Raw genomic sequence first — 25,685 nt, forward strand, 5'->3', positions numbered from 1 at the left:
AAAGTAATTGCAACAGGAATCAATATAATGAATGGATATATATGAAAGTTATGGAAAGTGAATTTTCAAAATCAACCAGTAAAAACTAAATCGGCTAATCAGAGATGTTATAGAATGTAAATATATGCACGTTGTTTGTTTTTATCATTTCAATCACAATTCCATCGAATTATGGTTCGGCCGATATTCATTGAATGACGAGCAATTTACACCAGGATGGCCTAGCACGCACAGCAACTACAGAGGGCACGCATGTTTTGTTTCAGGGATTCGAATTTTATTTTTGAAATTCGCGCAAAGCTGCTCGAGGGCTATCTGCGCTAGCTGTCCCTAGTTTAGTAGTGTGAGACAAGAGGGAAGGCAGCTAGTCATCACCACCCACTGCCATTTTTGAGCTATTCTTTTACCAAAGAATAGTGGGCTTGACCTTTACATTAAATGCCTCTACGGATGAAAGGGCAAGCATGTTTGGCGTTACAGGGATTCAAACCCGTGACCTTCGGATCATGAGTCGAGTGTTTTAACCACCTGGCCATGCCAGGCGTGTTGCGTAGCCAAAAAGTACAACCTAATAATGTTGCTAGTCTATGTACTGAAAGTATAAAATGAAATGTATAGACAACAAAATTAAAAAGAATAATAATAGAAAATGTTCATTTCTTTATTTAAAACCTTCACTGATCAAAGAAGTTTGTTTTTTATTAAAAACTTTGCTGATGTAACAGAAAACAGCTTAATTCAAGAATGATGCAAGTTAACTGAATTGATATTTTTGCTTTCATGATAAATTTGACACACTTGGCTCTAGGCTAAGTGATTCCACACTATGTCTCTACTGTAGGTTTATTATACCAACACTCACTACACTTATAAGGTTTCATAGTACATCCTCTTGCACTCCCATCACTAAAATCATAATGGGCAGACAGTGATCAAATTATTCCACCTGGATAACTTAGCTTTTGTGATTACTTTTATTTTTTAAGAAACCAAGCATAAAGTGACACAAAGTGGTTTTATATAGGCAAGATTATCTTATACAGTTAACAAATGTATATATGCTAGAAACTAAGAGATACATGTGTTTAACAGTTGTCACCAGTGGATATTTGGTTTATTAATTGAACTGATGGTATTTACAGATTCTTAAATAACACTTATTTACAAATTAGCATTACATTACTATGTGAGTGATTTTTAATTGACAAATTATGGAAATGTCTTGTGCAATTTGACCCAGAACTGAATTTTATTGGTCATAATAAACCAGATTATCATTAGAAGAAAGCCACTTAAGAATCCACTCACCTTTTATCTCCAAACCATGAAAATAAATAGCCAGAGATTTAAGTATATAACTGTTGCAGTACTGCTCTCATACACCAGATTATTCCTAGAGCTGAAAGAATCATATCCTATGTAGTTACAAGAATCAATGTAACATATTTTATGGACTTTTCAAAAATGGTTTACTGTTTTGCACTCTCGGTTTCACTCCATCAAAGCTCTGAGCGACTTGTACCACCCACCATGAAAAGTAATTGGTGATAATTCCAGTCATGCTAAAAGTTATTCAGTAATAACATATGGTACATCCACATTTTTATCCTTTAAGTTTCTTCACATTTCAAAATATGAACAATAATGTGATTACTTTCAAATAATTTAGTATAGAACATCCTGCTTGTGAAATAAAATTTGGTATTAACATTACTCATGCCCATTCCATCACTATTTGAAAAGTGAATCTTGAGCTTTGCCTGCAGTTGCAGCTTTGGAAACAGGAGACAGACGAACACTAGAACAGTCATCATGGTTTATGGTATACATAAGACTTAATTTTGAATACACAAAATATTATTTTTAAAAATATTTATTCTGAAAATTCACTTGGATGAAATAAAAATCATAATAAATTGTCAATTCTTAACCATAAAAAATAAATTATAAATGGCTTTGGCACAGCCAAAACTAATTTATTTTTAACAGTTAAGAGATTAGTTTTAGTCCTGCTACTGTTATGAAGCACCTCCAAACAGATCTTTTTATTTTTTTGACTACTTGACAATAATTAAAAATGAAGAAACTGACTACAAACACATCAATTGGCATGATAAAACAACACATTTTTGGATGATACTCATGGCCAAAATATAATGGCGCAGCATCTTGTGGGCTATGCATGTGATATTTTGTAGTCTCTAGTGCTGGACATACATATATTAAGAATATCTTTATGTATTATGTCTTAATGATTTGAAAATACTGTAATTACTGAACTGATTTTAAAATATACACATTCATCATCTGAGCCTTATTTTATGTCCATATTTACATACTAAACACCTCTTACCTATTGGGCTTTATAACTTCACATTCAATAAACTATATTCCTACCACTTGTGCATTTGGCCAGTCAGTATCAGTAATATTTGAACATGCTTATATTAAAACTTAGTGTGAAAAGATGTAATTTACTGCCATAAATAGCAGAAAAATAGAACTTTAGAAAAAATATGGTATGATATCAAAGTTACCAATTTCTAACAAAAAATAACCTATTTTATTTATTCTAAATCAAACACTTGCAATTAAGAGTAGAGCTGATAAAAATACTCCTTCCTGACTGTTATAACACCATACAGGTGGCATTTTGACCTTTACAAGTTGTACAAAGGAAATTCTGCTCTAGCACAAACCCAAAAACTGACTAAAACATATTAACTTTTTTCTTTAGATGTAGCATACAAACTACATCTTATTTAATGACTTCATGAATTTCAAAATGTTTATTTTTTTAGGCTTAACAAACTCGAGATAAACACTACACATTAATAATGAAGGGACTGCTTTCTTTGCAGTTTAACTAGTACTAAGAAAAGGTTTTTTTTAAATTCAGTTGATATATTTCAAGGCATCCTAACATATGAAGTAAAGGTTGTAAAACTTGTTCTGAAACAGAATTATGAAGAACATGTCAAAGTTTTTACAGACATTAACATTAGGGTTGTGTCAACATTGTCTACAAACTTGTGAGGACTAAAATTTAAATTAATTTTATTCAGAAATGTTTTTAATTATAGTCAACAGTCAAGACATATATGTAAAAAATAATTTACAGAGAAAAAGTTTAAGAATTTCTGAAACAGAGTTTGGTGAAATTTCTTTGTAGTTGCTTATTGAAAATATAATTAATTAAATTTTTAATTTTATATCAACTAAGAAACAGTGAGAAATAATCACTGTATGAAATCAGTATTTTGTCTTAAAAACTTTCTAAATATAATTTAACATGAAGTTGATATTATATTGGTTATCAAAAATTACATTTTAAGGTTAATTACTTGACCTATACTACACAAACTTTATATCTTGTAATAACAATTTTATATACAACTTTCACAAATGTTTAAATACTTATCATTTGAAAAAACCTGTACAGTAATTAAACTGAGCTCACGCCTTTACAATTCTAGATAACTTGCAGAACTTAAGTATTTGAATAAGGACACTCACAAAAGAATATTTATTAAATCTTCTTAATGTAAACAATATAAGAGCTCTTTAAAACAGCTGAATAAGAAAGGTTGTAGAACCATCCCGCCATGTAGGGTCGTCTGCAATTTGAGCTCGGCACATTGGACAGGTCCTTTCTCGATCAAACCACAGCGAGACACACTCTTCACAAAATATATGCTATAAAAATAATTCATAACTCTGAGCAACAAAATAACTTTGATGCTTAAATGGTTTGAACAGTAACAACATATTTACAAGAAACAAAAAACAATGGTACACCAATTTTAGAAGAGTTTAAGCCTAATGAGAACAGTCTGAAAGCAAATGACAAATGTAAAGCACGAAAAATCTTTTGAATATTCTAACAGTTAGTAATTTTAGATACTATAGAAAGTGTGCTTTGTATGAAATAAACCATAGTTGGTGAAAAGTCAATTTACATATTACCGATATAAAGAACATATTTTAGCTACTTGTATCATCTGAAACTGTATACCAAATTTTCTATTAGATTTATTAAATCTAACACCCCACATTGTCCTGAACTTCTTGAGGAGAATCATACAGGCATGTATTGTTGTACAAGAGTATGCATGTTACAGTTCATAAGACGGAGGAGCTTTATTGGAAAAAATGCTGCTATGCAGAGGGAACTCTTTGGGAACATCGTAATTTTCTAAATATAGTATGCACTTTTCACTAAAATTGTATTGATAATTTAAGGCACGTTTTATATATAGTAATAATTCTGAACTTTTTTTTTCAGCCAGTTATTGTTATTCTTTGTTTTAAAGCAAAGCCACATTACGCAATGTCCACCAAACTTACTTCTGACTTATTGGGGAACTTTTACAGCCATTCCAGACCATCTTTTCCAAGACACACTGAATTATGATGTACACTTATGACACATATGGTGCTTTGATGGTATGTCATATTAATTCTCTCTGTTTATAATGCATAAGTGAGAATTGCCTCTTATTTTCATTCATCTTCAATATCTTTACACATGACTATTAAAATAAAATTATAAAAGCAGCTAAATCTTTGATTTTTAAGACTTACTTACATGTACCCTTACAAATTTTTGGAAATACAAAACTGCTTATCACTACATTACATATGCTATTCAAAACTAGAAAATCATTTTCAGTAAGACCTACACATTCTGAATCTGAATCACTGTCTTTGGTAAGTTAGAGAAACTTTACTACCATTTTATTGTTACTGTAAATGCATTACTACAAACACTGTCTACCACAGCATTGTCATCAGACAAGTGGATGTCACCTTCTCAATTATCTATACTGTTTATCAGTCATTACTTTTTAAAGCCATGCTGAATAAGTGTTGCAAAAATCTAATTGTGTATTATACTTAGGAAATGATGGTACCATATGTTGTGAAAGATATGCACATACTTTAACATAACCGTGCAGAAATTTAAGAACACTAGTGAATAAATTCTGTTTGGAAGACCAACTACCCAAGAAAAAATTCCCCACACAATAATAGAGGATGTGAAGTATCCAAGATGTAGAGGCTGCATGCATACTAAATAAAATTAAGCTGGCAAAAGTAATGCCTACAGTTGTATATACCCATTTACTGAACATTTAACATGAAGCACATGCAAATTATGTAAAGATCACAAGATCTAGTAAGTACGACAACTGATTTTCTACATTACTCATTACATTTGTTCTATAACATCACCCTATCCTTTTAGTTTGGGCAATACAGTATTGTGAAAGATATTTACTTTGTAATAGCCTTATACATTAGACAGTCATATAAGTAAACAAAAACAATGTGGGTGTGCTGAGATTCAATAGTGAACTGCAATTTATAAAATTTGGAGGTGTAGTGATACATCATATATGTACATATTTTTACACAGGTAGTTAAAATTCTCACAAAATAAACTTCTTTAGAAATCATAAGCATTACAGTAATTGTGATATGTACCTTGCACTCTAACATTGTGGGTGTCTTGTAGTCATCTTGACATATTGCACATGACTCTCCTGCACATTTCATCTGGTCTGAAGAAGGTGTTATGCCATAACACTGAAAGATAGTTAAATGTTTTAACTACATGTAAGCAATTTTGTAGCAGTTTATACCTATAAATAACAATAATAGTAACAGAAAAAGAAAAAAATTGTGTTAATATCACATGGTAAAGTTATGTAAAATATGTATGTACTTTTAGCAAGAAACTGAATAATATGTTGAATGTAAATTGAATGTTTTAAACTGTACAAAAGACTAAAATTCTAAACATAAATAAACAGTGTTTAAAAACTGAAATCATTCAGAAATATGTACAGTATACAATACAATTGATTTATATATGTAAAATATAATATTGTCTAGCTAACTGTATAGGATTATAACAAAAACAACAATCGCTAATGTTACTAATATATCCATAAAATATATACTTTATTAACTATCACTAGTGCCTCTAAGTATTTCACAGTTACTATATGCCAAATAACAATCAGTGATAAAAAAAAAGTAAACAGTTTACAACAAAAAGCTAAGCAAAAAAAGAAAAATTCAATAGTTACCTTCACTGTCACATTATTACTATTCACATATTTTCATTGAAGAGCTTTGACATGAAACAATATTGCTACATGGTACCTTTGCAAATTTTATTAATAAATCAATTGATGTGCTACTAAAGTGAAGATAAAAAGACACCCACCACCTTCTGAAGAAGCTGCACTACTGCTTTCTTCCACGCTTTCACTTTGCTCAAAATGTCCTTGCACTAAAACCATCAAAAACAGATACTTAACCTTATAACAATATCAAAAATATCTCACTCAATTATTGTTCAAAAATCTTGTCTTAAAGAACTTACAGAATGATTTTTATATTATATTAAATGAAAAATGTTGAGTGTTATAAACACATGTACATCTTTTGTACATTCATAATAAAACTATACATGATCTGATAACAATCTACCATGAATGTTAGAACTTCACTCCTGAAATATGAAATATACGATTTTGTCAAGTTAAAAAGTTAATACAAATGGGTCAAACATATTTTAAAAAAATGTATAATAATGTGTGTTGTAAAGTCAAAATAAAACATGCAATTGTTCAGTATTTTTATAGTATTTGTCAAGCTGTAGCACAAACTTATTCACAATATAACTAAATTAGTTATTTTAAAATATTCCAGTAAATGGAATTCTTACATCACATTGGATATTTAATATATATATTTCTTTCATTAAGTTTAACACTGTACTTTTTGTTTTTTTAACCTTGTACAGTAAGCTATAAGCACTATTTTTTGTAATCTCTACAAAATTGTTTTCACTAAAATATTCATTCTATTAAATTTTACCTAGAGTGAACTCACTACCACACTGTTTTTTTTTAAACATTATTTAAAATCTGCCTAATTTGTTATAAAGGCTTCTGGAACAAACATTATTCACTTATAATCAAATTATATAAATTCAAAGTTTAAAGGAGTACATATCTGTGTAAAACAATGGTATAACAAATTATTCCATGGGCAATATTTTAATCAGTTTTTCATAACCAGTTAGTATTGTTTATGTTTGTTGTTCTTTTGTAGCATCAATATTGGCCAGCAACCACTCTCTCATATGGTTTTGTAATTCTGTGATATGTACAAATTAATTTAAAAACTCACCTTGGATACAAGATATGCAGCTGATAATATCACACCAAATATTTTACTGGATCCATGATACGATTCAGAGAAGTAAAACAGCCAGTGTTGCATGGGAGCTAAGCTACGATATAGCTGAGATGATGTTTCCAGAAACAGGTAATATTTTCCCTAAATAAACACAATTTAATTATTTATTTGAAGCAGCTGAAAGAACACTAAACAAACAAGTAATCCCATGTTACGTGACTAAATGTTACTAACGTTACTTTTTTGATAATATTTAACATTTACCATTCACACTTCATAAACAATAAGTTATATAACTGCTAATTCAGAAATTTATATTTGTATTCTAATTTTTAAAAATTTACCCTTTCATAACTATATGTGTATTTATAAACAGTAGTGTGCAAACCTGTTAGAACACCTCAACACTTGTTATTTTATAAGTTTTAAATACAAATTAGTCATTTACCTATTACATAAGTTAACTTCTAATATCACAACTTAATTTCACAGGAAACCATAACAAAAGTAATGCATGTATCTACATTTTTTTAATGTTATTTAGTGTTATTACTTTAGCATCAATTATAACAGTATATTTGTGACATTGCACATTTTCTTAAACTTTTTAGTGTGACTTGATTTCATTTTTCTTGAAACTATACTTAGATGCTTTCTTTAACCAATTTGCTACTTTTGTCAAGCATGGAGTACAGCCAATTCTTGACAACTTCTATGGATTTAAAGTCTGGAATTTGTGGTGGCGACTTTACATCTTCAGAAAGATTATGACCATCCCTCCAAAGATGTAAAATTCTGTTTTCCAGAAGGTAAGGTATGAATGACCAATAAATTGTGGTATTTTTGTTGATACATAATTCCATTAATTTAATGAAGATGGCTAACAACCATTCTCACATATTGTGTTCCAAACCATCCCAGAATTGCCTGCATGCTTGACTGTTCACATAAGGTGCTTCCTCTACGATTTCTCACAGATATTTCCACAAACATATACATGCTAGCAGAAACCAGAGAGTCAAAATTAAGACTTTTTGTTCATTGTTGCAATATCAGGATACATTTCCTTCTACAAAATCTAGTCTCTTTCTATAGTAAGCACTTTATCACTGTTATATTTGTTTCTCTACTTAGTATCTGGGAATTTTCTATGGTTATGTTGTGTTCATTTAATTTGCAGTGTTCAAAAACATGTGAATGTGTTTTTTCTGTTCTTTGTGTCTGGTTTCCATTTTTCTACTCATTTTCTAATATAGAATTCACAGCAGTTGTTGCACTGTATTTATAAATAATGTTTATCACTGTTACTTTTCCCACAGCATTTTTGAAATTGTACTTCTTCAAACTTTTATCTATACGTGACTTTGCCACGTCTTCATCAGTTTTTAATTCAGCATTTTGTTCTTGGTTTTTTGCAGGGAGTTAACTTTTAGATCACTAGTTCCCTCTTCAATGAACTGTTTTCTCTATTCCTTGTCATATACAATGTTAAAGGACTATGCCTTCTTGCATATCTGTCTAATGTAAACTTTAAAGTACTTGTTAAATATGTGAGGTATTTTGTAAGTATCATGGAAAGATCTGGCTCTCTCAATGATGACTAATAAAAAAAGTAAAGGTAATTTCATTACAGTTGTGGTATATTTTTGTCTAAATAATTTTTTGTTCATTCAATGGGACAGGTCCATTGAATAACATGACATTCAATGGGATACCTATTACAGACTAGTTCTAAATTTCTCTGAATAACCAAGTTTGTGAGAAATAAAGAGACTCCTTGTGAAATACAAATGAACAATATGATAACAAAAACAAGTGCTTGGTTGACAAAGGATGGTCATTATCACTGGATCACCTACCTAACACTTTTCCTAAAGATCACTTACCAGCATGTTTAACACTCATTACTTAATAAGTAATGTTGAATTTACTCAGAACAATAAATGATACCCATGTGATTGATCATTCTCATTTAAATACAACAGAAATTACAACTTTGAAACATCACATGAACTACCATTGGAGAAGGCTGCTGTCTATATTCTTGCACAATGTACAGCTTACAGCCATACCACCAAAGGCAAACCAAATGTTACCTAAATAAAAGAACAGCTGGAATGAAATCAACTTAATGACTTTTATGGACATACATGACAAGCTGAGGTACCCATCCTTTGTCCAGGTTACGAACTGAAAAATGTGTGGTAATGGATGTTATAACAAATAATACAAAAGTCCTAACATTCACAAAATTTAAAACATATTACAGTATTCATTATTTCCTCATAAAAAGTTTAAGAAATCATTATGTATATATATTTATAACGTGGTATACACTGTGTGATGGTAAGAGTGATTTGGTGCGACCAAAGTAATAGTGGTAGAGGTGCTTTCTGTTACCTGCTTTTAACATCCAGCTCTTAATGTCTGTTCATACCATTGCACATAATTGATGAAATTTTGCCACAGAAATGTCTTATGGGATAAGGTTGTACGGTCACAGCTCAAAGTGGCAAAAGTATATAGCTAAAATAAAATGGCTTTTCATACTATGGCTGTTGTAATACAAACTACATCTGATTTTCATGTATTATTATAATAATGGCAACCTTTTTTTTCATTGCATTCCTTCACAAGAGTTCTAACACACACTGAGATGTATGTATAAGATGTTTGTGTTCCCTCTTCTCACACTGTTTATACTGTTTTGTAAAAAAAAATTTTGTTTTTGTTTTTTGTGTGAAGACATGGTGTAGTCTATGAATACAGTTAATACTAATATATATCAAAGATATTAATAAATGCTCAATAACAGTAATAATGAGGGGTAAAGAGAATTGTGAACCTTCAAATTTGGTTTTGGCTCAGCAACCTAGCAGTACTTAGATAAGGCACAGACATACAAAAACATGTATATACATATACAGGCTGAGAAATGCTCTTAATACCTAGTTACAACATATCTTAAAATAAATAGAAAAAAAATAGTATTTTTATGTACCACATAATCATCATTAATTTGCATTCAGTACAAGGTATGTACTTAGAGCGAAGCTGAAAATGAACCTGGTATTAATATAGCTAATCACATTTACCTTTCTTACTTACTTATGAATTAGACACATTATACATGTTGCACTGAATTTTTATTTAGATTAGACATCATGATAAACTTTTATATAATCACTTAGTCATTTGTGGATTTATATTGTTTTTCTACTTAAAAAATGATTAAATGTGTAGTACATCAAAGAAATGGATAAAGTGAGAAAATGACTAATGTGCCTACATGTTGATGCTTTTTCAAACACTTCAAACTATAGACAGTATATGATATTGCACACAAAAAAAAACTACAGAAGTAATGGGGTGTTCTTAGACATTTGAATGCTACTACAATGTCAACTTCTTAGAGTTGAAGGTGAAGTAAATATTTTCACATTTATACCTTGAGAAACTGTTGATTTAAATGAATCAATATCATTCTGTTTAATATTACACCATACTTTGAAATAAAATAACATGGTAAAAAATGTTTTGAAAAATATCTCAATGGAAATTGACCAATATAAAACTTCAGCTTGAAGACAGAATTTGTATTTTACAAAATCAGAAGTATTTACTGCACAAATTACATACACACCACACATTACAGTAGAAAGGTTTATAAATATATAAAAAACTATAATGTGCAAGTTAAAATAAAGAATCTAATGAATATTAGTTTCCAAAACATTTGATAAATGGTATGGTACAAATAACCAAAGGAAGCAATATATTGGTCAGTTCGTAGAAATTTAAATTAGTTACATAATTATTATAAAAAAATCTTCCTTGCATACCAAACCCAATGTGAATACTGTAGAAAACTACTAGCCTTTCTTTGGTAAGCCAACAGTTTAGCAGGAAGTGCAAGAACTAGAGTTTTACACAAAATATTGGCTAACTTCAAAACAAAATCTGTAACTGTGACCAACCACAGCACTTCCCAGACAGTGACGGGTCTGCTATATGGTGGAACAAACACTAACCTGTAAAATGGTAAAAAATACACATTGCAATCTGGTATCAAATGTTATTATTTAATTCTACTAATTTGTTTTTACAATTTTTTTCTCACATGACAATATCACTTAGGAAATTGATGAAATATATATCAATATTAACCTACAAATCTTTACCCATCATGACAATCTTGTTCAGATATAAACATGTTGAAATTTCCATTATTATATGGTTATTTTCTATCTGCATATTTTTACCTTCAATGATATTTGTGTGCTCAGGCCATCTTCGATTTACATACTGGTGGGGAACTCTACACCTGCATGTGTATCTTGTTGAAGGTCACACCTAGATCATATCATAATCTCTCCTTACTTAAGAGAAACATCCAGTAGTGTGTTGAACAAGTGAGAAATCTTGTTTTATTTACTCTTATACAATTCATTATCTGCGAAGTTACCCATTTATGTGTTTACTCAAAATAGCTTTTGATAATATCTATTGATTAGCAAGTATTTAACCTCTAACTTCCATACCAAAAGTTTTAATGGTATGTTCTCAACTAAACTGTTCACTGTTTTCCCCAACAGGTGGCATGAAGCACAATTACAAAAAAAATTACAATAAAATATTATAATTTTATTTTCACATTACAGTCTTTGGCTATCTAACACCTAATAACAAATTATAAATTATAGTATTGACTAAATTTCTTTTATTTTTATCCACTAAGCATTGCAGTGTCAAACTTGAACATTTTCTTCTGCAATACAGTGTTAAAGTCTATACTACAATGGAGAGGTTCATTGATCGGTTATTCTCCATCTTGCATATAGTACTAGCTTAATACCATATGATTTCTATCATTTTGATCTTTTTAGGGAAAATGCAACACTTACAGGCACTTATCTCAAAGCAGAAGCACATAATAGAATCTGTAACATTATGCCTGCAGGTAATTGTAAGTAATACATTGTATTTAATAGGAAGTAGGTTGAGAAGTGATGACTGGTTGCCCATATTCTCAACACAACTAGTATACATTTATTAGTTGTAACTTGATGTACCTAACACACAAAGAAAACAAAATCATTTTGAAAAACAATTTGCATAATAACAGACTTAAATAAAAAAGCAATACTTACGCAAATGCCAGATGACTGTCATCAAACACCAAATAGACAAATGCTGTACATGTTACTATGTTGATGACAACAATCAAGAGATTAAACAACTGCCGTTTATTCTGAAAAAAACAAAAATCAAAACTTTAAAATAACTGATATATTGCTTCTTTTCTCAACACTAGCTACTTGTTGTTCACATATACTGAGGTTGGCCAAAAATCTCATTAAATCTGTACTTCATGTATAAAATATAGACATTTATAAGTGTTTAAAATGAATTATCTCTTAGTACCTAGTTACAACATACTGGCTACTTTATATCTGGAATAAATATAATGAAATTCATCAAGAGATAACAAAGTAGCAGCTCTATGATTTCATTCATAGGGGACATGATGGTACTGGTCAGTAAATGCCTATTACTTTATAGTCTTTGAATAATTAACTCTTCCTTTTATTTCAAAAGAGACTAGGTTCCTCGATTTTCTCTACAATCTAACTGTATAAAATATGAATTAAGAGAATTATATCAAATTATCACATAACCCCAAAAAAACACATTTAAATTTTATGAACATTTTTATTTCAGTACTTTTCAAATTGTGTTATAAATAAATATTGTACCAATGCATATTCGTGTATTGTACAATCTTGTTAATAAAAGACACCTTTAACCACGCTTTCAGTTGGGAAACAAAGATAGTGTGTTTGTACAAGTACACAAATGCTAGTGATGATTTAGACTGTATTAATGTAATAACAGTTTCTTACTTCAGAATTATCACTTTGCTAATTTTTAACATCACAAATGCAGCTAAAACAGGAGTGAATAAGAGCTCATGGTTTCTATTGCTGATTAATGAACTTCACGTTATTTTGTGTTTGATTATATTTGAAGTAGATTCCTAAAGCTCAGATATGACTGATATATATAAATAAAATAAACTGATTTACAAAAGTAAATGAGTAAAAAGGCAAACCATACAAATTTGTCAAATGTGGCATAATAATGACATGCCAATTCATATCAAAATTTTGTGATGTAGTGATTGATTGATTGATTTAGTGTTTTATGGCACAACGCACTAGGCTATTTGCACCAAATGTCCAGTGAAAAGGTAAAAATAAATTAAATGTAGTAAAATACATAGAAGGGAATGAAGGTAAAACAAAACATCATTGAAAAACAGAAAAAGTATAAAATCAATGTTGACATGTAGTCTACAATGTTAAGAAAGAAAGCAGAGTAAGAGAAGTTGTAAAGGACTTTCTCTAGCAAAATGGTAATGATCATAACCCGCCAGGAAGACTAACAGGTAAGTTCAAGAACCCCCGTCAGTCACCTGAAGTTGGCCTTTCTAGTCCTGGTTCCAGTTTATGTGTCATTATGGCCAGTACCAAAAGGTAAAGTAATAAAAGTGTTAAAAGACATGCAGCAAAATTGTAATAACAACTCGCCAGGACGACTAATGGGTAGTTCAAATGAATAGTTCAAACAGCAGCGTTAGTCACCTGAAGTTGGCCTTTCCAGTCCTGGTGTCAAGTTATTTAATGTTCTGGCCATTTACCAATTTCAAATTGAACTAGAAAGATTGACACTCTGAAAAGGGAACCACAATTAAAAAGGTGTAATGAATAAATATCCAACACTTAAATGAGATCTAAAAGATTAATGGCCATTAAAAAACTAAAACTTTATCAAGGTGGACAGTGTCACCATCACCAACAACACTGTCCAATGTTACAGACAAACCCTGGGACAGAACATGTTTAATATAGTGCTGTCGTTGAGAGTCATAACAATGGCAAGAAAGTAAAATGTGACTTACAGTGATTTGAGTGTTACACAAACTACACATTGGTGCATCAGTTCCAGATAAAAGAAAATGATGAGTTAAAAAACTGTGACCAATGTCTAGTTAGAACAACTTCCTCCTTCCAAACTTTACGGAAGCTAGATGGCCAAAGTCCAATTTTGGGTTTGATTTGAAAAAGCTTGTTGTTGCATTGCTCACTCCAAGTGGACTTCCAGCTGGTATGGAGCCGATCCTTGAATACAGAACCATAGTCCATGAACGGAATAGGCACAGTGGTGATAGTGCCAGAGCAGATAGATTCAGCTGCCGTGTCTACAAGCTCATTCCTGCAAATACCAATGTGGCCTGGTATCCAGAAAAACTGGATAGAAGTAGATGTTTATGAGAAATGGGCCAGTCGGTTTTGAATATCAGCGAGAACAGGGTGTGAGCCAACGTGAAGTGATTCCAAGGCCAGTAGAGAACTAAGCGAGTCAGTATAAATAGTGCAGTCACAGTACTGCTCAGCTTCAATATGATCCAGGGCAAGAGATATGGCATACAGTTCAGCAGTGAACACAGAAGCTGTAGAAGGGATTCTACGCGCAATCACCAAACTTCAATAAACCATGGCAGAGCCCACAGAATTACCTGATTTGGAACCATCCATATAAATTGGAATGAAATGATTGTTTGAAAAATGTTCAGTAAATAAAAGACGGTACTTCTAATCGAGAGTATCTGCCTTTTTCAGATGACTTAAAGAAAGGTCACATTTGGGGGCTGTAATTAGCCCTGGATTCTGCAATGTTATCCAAGGACAGACCCAATTTATCCAATTGCGCCTACATGCGAAGGCCAAAAGGAGCAATAGCAGATCGTCTGTTCTGAAAAAGTAAGACCCACTGAGGAAGGAAAACACATCCCCAGGTGGGATGCTTTGGTAAGGAATGAAGTTTTGAAGAATATAGTAAAGACAGTTGCAAACGGTGAAGGTGCAGAGAAGATTCATGAGATTCTACGTATAAGCTTTGAACTGGGGAGGTGCAGAAAGCCCCAGTACAGAGTCAAAGTCCTTGGTGATGAATGGGGTCCAGCATCTTTAAGGCTGAGGGTCTGGCAGAGCCATAGACCACTGATCCATAGTCCAGTTTTGATCGAATAAGAGCAAGATATATCTTTAACATAAAACATCAATCTGCTCCCCAACTGGAGGTAGAGAGGACACGGAGGATGTTCAGTGCTCTTGTACATTTCACCCGTAGCTGCTTTAAGTGTGGTATAAAGGTCAGTTTATGGTCAAAGATAAGCCCCAAGAACTTGGTCTCAGGGACCACTGGCAGCGAAATTTCACCGATACGAAGTTCAGGATCAAAGTGAATACCCTGTTGGTGGCAAAAATGCATGCAAATGGTTTTAGAGAGAGAAAAATTAAAGCCACTCACCATAGTCCACTTCAGTACATGATTGAGGGCAGTTTGTAGTTGCTGCTCAATATACCTTATTTTTGACTACTGACATGAGATGTGAAAGTCGTCGACATAGAGCCTGTTTGCAACAGTGAGAGAGAGTTGTTCAGTGATGGCATTTATCTTTTCACTTAAAAGTGTGACATTCAAAACACAGCCCTGAGCGACCCCAAGTTCCTGTACAAAAGAACAGGAAAGTGTCGAACCCACACGAACTTGGAATCTCCTGTCCATTAACAATTTTTTAATAAACATGGCTAAATGTCCACGTAACCCATATATATGGAGGTCTTGCAAAATGCCATACCTCCATGTTGTGTCATAAGCCTTCTCTATGTCAAAGAATATTGATACAAGATGTTGGCATTTGAGAAAGGCTTCTCTGAAAGATGTTTCAAGATGAATTAGGTGGTCTGTGGTGGAGTGCTGTCGACGGAACCCACATTGGGTGAGCGAGAGAAGTTTGTTTGATTCGAGGAACCAAACAAGACAAGCATTAACCATCCTCTCTAAGGTCTTACAGAGACAGCTCGTCAAAGCAATTGGAAGGTAGTTTGAAGGAATATTGGGATCTTTCCCAGGTTTAGAGAAAGGTAAGATAATAGCCTCGTGCCAGGCATCAGGAAAAACATTCTCCTGCCAGATCCGGTTAAAAATAATTAGAAAAATATCAAGAGAAGCAGGAGAGAGATAGCACAGCATGTCATAGTATATATCAAGTCCAACAGATGTACTGGCAGACCGATGAAGGGCCATTTTCAGTTCCACCAGTGTAAATGGACAATATTAGTCAAAGAGACAGTCAGTTTGAAAGAAAAAGGTGAATGCTCTGCCCGAGTCTTGATGGCCAAGAAGGTGGAGGAACAAGCAGAAGTGTTAGATACCTGGCAAAAGCTTTCACCTAGAGTATCGGCGATGCTCCAGACACCAGCTACCTCTTGGCCATCAGAGAGTAAGAATCGAGAGGGGGACAAAAGTGTAGTGACCACTGACCTTTCGAATTCTGTCCCATATGACCTTGGAACTGGTGGTAGAAGATATGCTAGTTGTGAACTTAATCCAAGGTTCCATCTGGTTTTGACGTCTTACCCACCTAGCATGTGCACGGGCCCAGTGGAAAGCGATGTGGTTCGAAAGTGTGGGATATCTATGGAAAGTATTCCAGGCCAATTTTTGAGCCTTCCATGCCAAGTGGCAAGCAGGATTCCACCACAAACAAGGATATCGTGGAAAACAAGTCGAGGTTTTAGGAATACACTGAGCAGCTGCTTGTATAATACAATTACCACTGCCATACAGTCATCTATTGATGGTTGATTCAAGATGGCAGGATCATGTTCTGCAAGAGCAGTGAAAGTACACCAGTCTGCCTGATCCAGCTTCCACTGGGGCACGCCGGTAGGGTGGCATTGACCACGGCCAGTCTCTCTCAAAAGTATAGGAAAATGATCACTGCCTGGTGGATTATTGTCAACCCTCCATGAAAAATGGGAAAATAATGAAGCGGAGCAAACTGAGAGATCAATAGTGGTAAAGGACTGACTAGGTGTGTGAAAATAAGTGGAAGAACCAGTATTGAAAAGAGAAAGATTGTGATCAGAGAGCATATGCTCTACAGAGCGACCCCTCCTGTCAATAACAGCACTTTCCTAGAGGGGATGATGTCCATTAAAGTCCCCCAGGATTAGAAATGGAGATGGCAACCGTTCAACGAGAGCATCAAGATCTGATTGATTATATGTCTCTCCAGGGGACAGGTAGAGAGAACAAACAGTGATGGTATGACCCAAGGAAGCACAGATGGCTATGGCCTCTAAGGGTGTGTTGAGTGACAAAGACAGGGTGAGTACATGCTGATCAACCAATAGTGCCATCCCTCCATGTACTCATCCATCACACAGCCTGTCATTTCTGTACAGAGAAAACTGCTGAATGGTGACTGTACCAACAGGTTTTAGAAATGTTTCTTGTAAGGAAAAACATACAGGATGGTGGGAAGCAATCAGTGTTTTGATATCATCCAGATTAGAATGTAAACCTCGACAGTTCCATTGTATCAAAGTGTCCATTTTTAATGACGAGTAGGCAAAGTGGCTGGAGAACCCTTCTGTTTATGACCGCGTCTTTTTTCCTTGCTGTCCTTATTCGGAGGAGGTCTATCAACCTCCATGGATCCTGCCCTGGGTCGATTGGGCAGGTCTTTGTTGTTGGAAGGGGATTCCAGTGACTGAGGATGCGAACAAATGATTGTTTTGCATCGTGGGCTGGGAGAAAAAGATGTATCAGAAAAAATGCCTGTATTTGAAACTGAAGGATGTAGATCTTGAGGTTTGTTGGAATGTATGGGAGGAACAGAGATGGGTGTAGAAGTCGATTAATCAACCTTTTTAACCATGGAGGTCAAAAGGCTTTTCATTTGTTTTGATAACGATTCTCTTGGAGGCACAGAGGGATCTATCTGTCTGCACTCCCACTGTAGTTGTGGAATGAAGTGCAGCAGCATATGTCCGAGATGGAGTGGCGGACAGCAATTTCCGAGCCTCAGGATAACTATTGTTACGAGTCATTTTTAAATGCTGCACCTCTTTTTCCTCCAACCATTTTGGGCAAGAACGAAAGTAGGAAGGTTGGGAACCATTGCAGTTGACACAATATGGGTCCATGTCACATCATAGGCATCGTGGTCCTTGCCACCACAATGAGCACATGTCAGGGAACTACAACATGACGTCTTTGAGTGGCTGAACCTCTGACATTGGAAACATCGGAGAGGGTTTGGAATGTACGGTTGTACCCTGCAAATCAGATAACATGCCTTGATGGTGGCAGGTGCTCGTGGTGATGTAAATGTCAAAACAAGGATATTTGTTGGCAGTGTAACTCCATCTTTGTGAGTGGAGATGCTCCTCACTGCAGAAACTACTTGAGTGGAGAGACCAGCGAGAATCTCTGACTCGGGAACATTCTTCAAATCCCTTTCAACAATAACTCCTCGTGAAGAATTCAAGGTAGCATGAGGGGTAACCTCAATAGGTACATCCCCAATTGCCTTTGAATTCAAGAGGAGTTCACTGTGTTGGAATGTGGATGTTTCAACCAATATGTCTCGAGATCAAAGCTTCTTTACTGACTTTGAAGAGCCAGCTAGTCCCTTCTGAATGAAAAGGGAGACATTTGCCTTAAAGGTTTTCTGAAAGAGAATGTAATATAAGAAAATGAGGTACAGGTGTTACAGATGTTGAAGATTGCTGCTCAGAATCTTCAAGATGTGTTCGTTTACCTATTGAGTGTTTTTTCACTATTTTATTTAAATTTTTTGTTAGAGGATCCATAGGAAAAAAGGAAAATTTCGGTACCCACTGACACTACCCACCATGGAGCCCTACGAGGGGATGCACTAAAATGTTATGCAAGGACATTGCAGCAACGCCAGAGTTTCATGAGCACTATACTCAAACATCAGCATCAGACACAATGTCCACAACACCCGTTGAAAATTTCCAACACTAATACTTGGTTGACTCTAACCCAAGTGGACCAGCCAATTGACCTAAGGGGGGCCACCCATAGGCCGCCCATCTACAGGAATTCAAGGCCAAAGTGGTGTGTTAGGGTTGGACCCCTCAACCACCAGGATCCTCTCCACCCCTTCACGGGTTGCCATGCACAGCAAACACGTGGGTGGATGTTTAGATCCTAGAGGAGTTAAACTGAAAGAACAGAACCTTCCCTGGGAGGTCCCCTCAACACATACAGGAATCCACACCGAGGGGTTTGTGATGTAAGAAAGTTAGTTTAAATGATAAAATCATAATTAAATGCACTACTAAATTAAAACCAATGCAATGTTAAGATTTATGAAATTCACTTATCTATTTATAAAGAGAAACTTCTTGCACAACAAAACAAACATGACACAACATGCTATTATATATAAAACCGAGCCATGTACACTGGAGCCACATGGGCTACTCACATCATTCATGTACATTCAACGAAATTGGTTGTTTATCATAATTACTTCTACTGTTTAAAGATGCTTATTTTTTAACTAGTTTTCTTTTCAAAAATTATCATCACTACAGTTACACATTAAACTTACTGGAAAGACGTACACTAAACAAATTAAGTACAGATGACTTGCCTGTTTTCCAACTTCTCTTTTGACTACAGCATTAGCATAGCAGAATGTAACAAACAGCCCAATAACCACCAAGATACCTAAATTTACATACAACAAAGGTAAGAAAACAGATGTACATCTTTAAATTCACCATCAAAAAAAAATTATTGCATAATTTTACCACAGTTTATGCTATTTAAAAATCATCTGAGTTGAGGTTGTGGAATACTACATACTGATCTGTATTACAGCATGATAAGTGTTAATTATCAAAATACACAATAAACAATGAAAAATACCATTACTTGAAGTTTTTCATAAATCTTTATACCACAGATTAATCTCACAAATGCACTAACACTGCAATACTAACTTTTTAGGTTCATTTATTTGAGTATTTATGTAGTTGGAACAAATACACAAAATTAAAAGCACATACTGAGCTATAAATTGTAACACGTATGAGGAGAAATCATGAGGTGTAGAGAGTCTAGGGTATATTGCACTGTGCTCGGAAAGTCAACTACATCCCAAACCTCCTCTATGGAATACCAACATCCTCGTGAAGGTAGGATGAGAATCATACCATTTTTACTCAAACCCAAAATTTTGGAATTGAGATCCACACCAATTCTTGGGTACTACACAAGGATCATCCCTTTACATCAATCCCAGACTAGCCATTTGGTAATGAGAAGATGGATTAAAATTTTGAGAGAACATATTGATTGGTTCACCTGATTTCAGCATTTCAATATTTGGAGCTAACATCCACCTGAAAGTAATGTGAGGGCTCCAATCAAAAGGGAAAAACTGCATGTGCAAGAGATCAACTCCAGGTGGTATGGAATGTGTAACAGGAAACCATGTCAATGTTAAGGTGAACCAACTTAACTATATGTGTAAATGAATAGTGAAAGGCTGTGACAACCACCAGGTAGTGTACATAATATAAGAGGGGTGTATCAGCTCGTATCAACTCAAGTAATTGTGAATTATGTGAATAGTATAAGGAGGCAACGTCATCCAGGAAGATGACAGACCAACTTCTGTGATAGCATAAATAGTACCAGAGGGCCTTGTACACTGGCAACACCACCAATCAACTTCTGTGAAGGCCACATAATACCTACACTAGCAGACTGTCATCACCTTACTCTTTACTGAATGGTTATAGTAAACTTTTTTAAGGTAGAATCCATTTACGAGGATCTCTCCATGGTATACCACCCCAGCAGCTTGAAAATGGAAAGAGAGAAGAATTCTCATGTTCCATTCAAAGGTGATGAAAATGCATTGAAGAGTCCAGATGACTGTCATCATTGGAGGTAGTGCAATGACACCCCATTTTAAAAAGCAGACCATACCAAGTTATTCACAGGACAGACAGTTATCCTCTTCTGCTTTATCCATGCAGTTTGTTAGAGGTATGGTCCAGAACAGACATATTTATGAAGCAACTATAACAAGTTAGATAACCTTCTAGCAATCTAGAGGAATGCTCCATTCCTATGGTGACTGTACAGAGCCAATGCTGACAGCACTTAAATTAACATGGAATGCACCGTGGATTTTAGTGTTAATGAATGCTCAGTCAAGCGGCACTCACCACCAAGCAGGATCCATATCATAAAAGGGAAGAAAGACCCTTGAAAAATAACAAAATGAATATAATTTACCATAGATGGAAGATAAGAACTTGATGCAGAAAAAGCTCAAGGTGATGAAGATAGTAAAAGATAAACATACTGGGCATAGTCCCCAGAGGAGCATGAAGAATTTCCTCCAATGAATGATGAGGACGAGAAATGAGGGAAAATGTGAGAATATTGATTGGACAGGAGAAAATATGAAATAAGGTGGACCATATCTGTAAGGGAGAATGGGAAAGAGCACAAAGGAATGATGATTGTGAGGGAATAAAATGATGGTCTTGAGTACACTGGAGGGTTAGCTGTACATGCAAGTGAACTTTATGGCTGAGATTGGACACAGCAGTCTAATGTTGTTTGGATGAGGGTAAAGATGAGAGACAGAAAGTAAGAACAACCCTCCTGAGCTGCTGAAATACTGGGTAAAAAGGAGAAGATAGGTAGAATGATAAAAAGTGAAACATCAATGGCAAATAAACCAGATTGGTGACATCTGTAGGCCAAATGGAGAAGGAAATAGGTGTTAAAGAACAAATGAAACAATGACCACAAAGAGAGTGGTTCACACAAAAAGAGAGTCAGGACACAGAGGACTAGATTTAAAACCAATCCTGAACCCAAAACAAATGTAGAAGCATAGCAAGGACAAGGGAAGTAAAAACCCTATGGTAGGTAGGGAAATGGGTAAGTAAAGTATCGGATAGGTCCATCTGAAAACTAGAAGATAAAGAGATTGAACACCCATGATCAAAGAGACAAGAGAAAACTTCCACCACTCTAGCCACAGAAGGTTAGGCAGCAGAAAGTCCCCTGTTAGCTGACATGTTAGCTCTACATGTGAAGCCAGATCTGCTTGCAAAAACTGGACAAAAACCAGGTGTAAAAATGTAGGACATGGAGGTTGGAATGCAGAGTGGAGGACTGAGGTTGAAGCAGAAGGAATGGAAGCAAAGAAAGAGAGATAAATGGTAAGAGTAGTATACAGTGGATCTTTGAAAATGTGGCAAATGGAGTGAGTGTACCAGAGAAATCACCTGATGAAGGCAACTGGATGATAGAATACACATAAAAGTATGTTCAAGAATATTTCTAGCTGAAGGTATCAAGAGCCAGAGCCTATGAATGAGGTACAAGTAACCAAAATAGTGGCAACTTTGTATTGAGACCCATGACAAATGCATCCATTTGAGTAGGTGCCCTCATAAGCAAACATCCCTGAAAACAAGTGGATCGAATTACCATTCATTCTATGGGAGAAATGCAACTCAGGCATGAAAGACTATCTACAACTGAATTGAAATCAGCCAGCACAACATGCAGTAAGACAAATGTGATGTGCATGAACACAGTAAAGAAGATCTAAAATCCAAAAATAGACATCTGGGCCATGTGCATCTTCATGGCTGATACCAGCCACCACTATAGACCTGTCTGAAAGAACCACCATCAAACAGCAAAAGGCAAGAGAAAGAAAGTATTGTAATGCGTCATGAACCAGGAGCAGTTTGAGAAAATCAATAAGCAATGCAGTCTCATATCTAACCAATGGCCTGAGGTTTTGTGGTGATTGATCTGAGAAAGTGTCCATAGTGTAAGAAGTCTAGCTACCACTGCAGATCATCTTTCAATAAAGGTGGAATGTAAATGGTAGTCAAAGAAGAAACTGTGCAAGATACCATTGTGAGCAATAAATGACCAAGTTTAACTTAAGGAACTTAAAGGTCCATAAAACATAGATAAATAAGAAGGCAGAGTGCAACTAATGCTGGTGTCAAAGAGGACTTCAAAATGCAAAGATTGAGTGAATCAAGATAAGGACTTCTCTAATGTACACAACCAACTCCTAGAATTGTTACAGAAAGGAGGTAGTGAGTGTGAGTGGTCGATTTCTGCATGGAATGAGCTAAAAGGAACCATATATCCATGTAATAATGGAATGCCAACTCACAGCTGGAAAATGATGAGCAAAAGCTTGTGCAATGTGACAATATCCAGGGAGTTGAGGCATGTCCAGAAAGAATGCCTGAGGCTAAGTAAACCATTCCAAAATGGATAAACCAAAGAGAAGGTCTAAACTAAACTACTAATAAGATATGCAGGTAGACAGTGAAAACATATTACCTGCATCTACCACTGAAGGAAAATGCCCATGTTGGATTGAGAAAAGACTCCATGGCAAAATTGGGGAGTGCAGTGAAGTGGCTGAGGTGAGAAATCAATGATCAGTCATCAATTACCCTGTTTTTGTTGGGAAAACAAAATGGGAAGAAGAATGAAAAAACATGTAATGAGAGATGGGATGGGAAAAGAAACTGGATAATGAAACTTTCTGAAAGAATGCTTAGCACCTACTGATATTTGGTGAAGGGAAGCCAACAAGACAGAAACAGCAATAATTGAATCTCCCCAGAATTTGAACCTTCATGGTAGTCGCTAGTGGTGTCATGCTACTCCATCAAGGAAGTTAACAAAAAAAAGAACTCAAATGAAAAAAAGAAGGGTTGGGTTGGTTGGTTGATTTAGTGTTTTATGGCACAAAGCAGCTAGGCTATCTGCACAAAACATCCAGTAAAAAGTTAAAATTAAATTTAGTAAAATTCATAAAGGGAAATTAAGGAAAAACAAAACAAAGTTTAAAAAACATAACATAAAACCAATGTTTACATCTAAGTCTACAATGTCAAGAAAAAAATACAGTAATTCAACTTATAAAGGACTTTCTGTAGAATAACTGTAATAATCATAACTCACCAGGAAGACTAACAGGTAAGTACAAAAACCACTGCCAGTTACCTGAAGTTGGCCTTTCCAGTCCTGGTTCAGAGTTATTTGATGTTATGACCATTTTCAAAAAGGAAATAAAAAGGTTTTAAAAGACGTGTAGCAAAATTATAATAATAACTCACCAGGATGACTAACGGTAGTTCAAATGGCATCGTCAGTCACCTGAAGTTGGCCTTTCCAGTCCTGGTTTGAAGTTATTTAATGTTATGGCCAGTTTCTAATTTCAAATCGAACTAGATGAACTATGATTTTTAAAAGAGAGCCACATTAAAAAGGTGTAATGTATAAATTAAAAAACTTAAATGGCATAAAAAATTAAGGGCCTTTACTTTAAAAAACTAAAAGCATTACCAAGATGGACAGTGTCACCATCACCAATAACACTGTCCAATGTTATGGACAAACTTTGGGACAGAACTTGCTTTAAATAGTGCCATCTTTGAAAGTCAATTATGACAAGAAAGTTAAATGTGGCTTATTGTAATCTGAGTGTTACACAAACTACACATTGGTGCATCAGTTCCAGATAAAAGAAAACGATGAGTTAAAAAACTGTGACCAATGCGTAGTCTAGTTAGAACAACTTCCTCCTTCCGAACTTTACGGAAGCTAGACAGCAAAAGCCCAATATAGGGTTTTATTTGAAAAAGCTTGTTTTCACATTGCTCACTCCAAGTCGACTGCCAGCTGGCACGGAGCCGAACCTTGAATACAGGACCACAGTCCATGTATGGGACAGGCACAGCAGATTTAGTTGCAGTGTCAGTGAGCTCGTTCCCACGAATACCAATATGGCCTGGTATCCAGAAAACTGGATAGAAGTTAAAGAGAAATAGTTCAGTCAGTTTTGAATATTGGCAAGTACAGGGTGTGAACTGATGTGAAGCGATTCCAGGGTCAGTGGAGAACAAAGCAAGTGAGTATAAATAGTGCAGTTTGAATATTGCTTAGCTTCTGTGCGATCCAGGGCAAGAGAAATGGCATACAGTTTAGAAGTGAACACAAGTTGCAGAGGGGATTCTGCATGCAACCACAGAACCACAACAAACCATGGCAGAGGCCACACAGTCACCTGATTTCAAACCATCTGTATAAATAAAAATAGAAAGATGGTTCAAAAGATGTTCAGCAAATAACAGACAGTATTTCCAATCAGAAGTGTCTACTTTTCTTAGATGACTTAAAGATAGGTCACATTTGGGGACAGTAAGAAGCCATGGTTGGATGGGCTGACCAGTGGATACAGCAATGTTATCCAAGAACAGACCCAATTCATCCAACTCTGCCTAGATATGAAGGCCAAAAGGAGCAATGGCAGACCAAAGAAGGTTCATGAGACTCTATGTATAAGCTCTGAACTGGGGAAGTGTGGAAAGCTCCAGTGCAGAACCGAAGTCCTCGATGATGAATAGGTTCTAGCATCATTAAGACTGATGGTCTGGCAGAGCCATAAACCAGTGATCCACAGTCGAGTTTTGATCAAATAATAGCATGATATATCTTTAACATAGAAC

The 25,685-nt window shown here is 34.8% G+C and overlaps 1 protein-coding gene across 3 annotated transcripts in view; it reads right to left on the bottom strand.

Moving 5' to 3' along the window:
- Window positions 1-643: 643 nt before the first annotated feature.
- LOC143240931 (RING finger and transmembrane domain-containing protein 2) overlaps window positions 644-25,685 on the bottom strand; it is a 49,702-nt gene continuing 24,660 nt past the window's right edge. For all 3 annotated transcript variants that reach the window (XM_076484196.1, XM_076484195.1, XM_076484197.1), the window contains 7 exons: window positions 19,757-19,833; window positions 12,366-12,466; window positions 11,093-11,246; window positions 7,207-7,356; window positions 6,236-6,301; window positions 5,488-5,589; window positions 644-3,696 (listed from right to left, as the gene is read on the bottom strand). In XM_076484196.1, the coding sequence (XP_076340311.1) occupies window positions 3,565-3,696; window positions 5,488-5,589; window positions 6,236-6,301; window positions 7,207-7,356; window positions 11,093-11,246; window positions 12,366-12,466; window positions 19,757-19,833 (782 nt within the window). In that variant the 3' untranslated portion in view covers window positions 644-3,564. The remainder of the gene's footprint in view (window positions 3,697-5,487; window positions 5,590-6,235; window positions 6,302-7,206; window positions 7,357-11,092; window positions 11,247-12,365; window positions 12,467-19,756; window positions 19,834-25,685) is intronic.

Source organism: Tachypleus tridentatus, chromosome 13 (genome assembly GCF_004210375.1).
Source record: "Tachypleus tridentatus isolate NWPU-2018 chromosome 13, ASM421037v1, whole genome shotgun sequence".
Taxonomy (NCBI): Eukaryota; Metazoa; Arthropoda; class Merostomata; order Xiphosura; family Limulidae; genus Tachypleus; species Tachypleus tridentatus.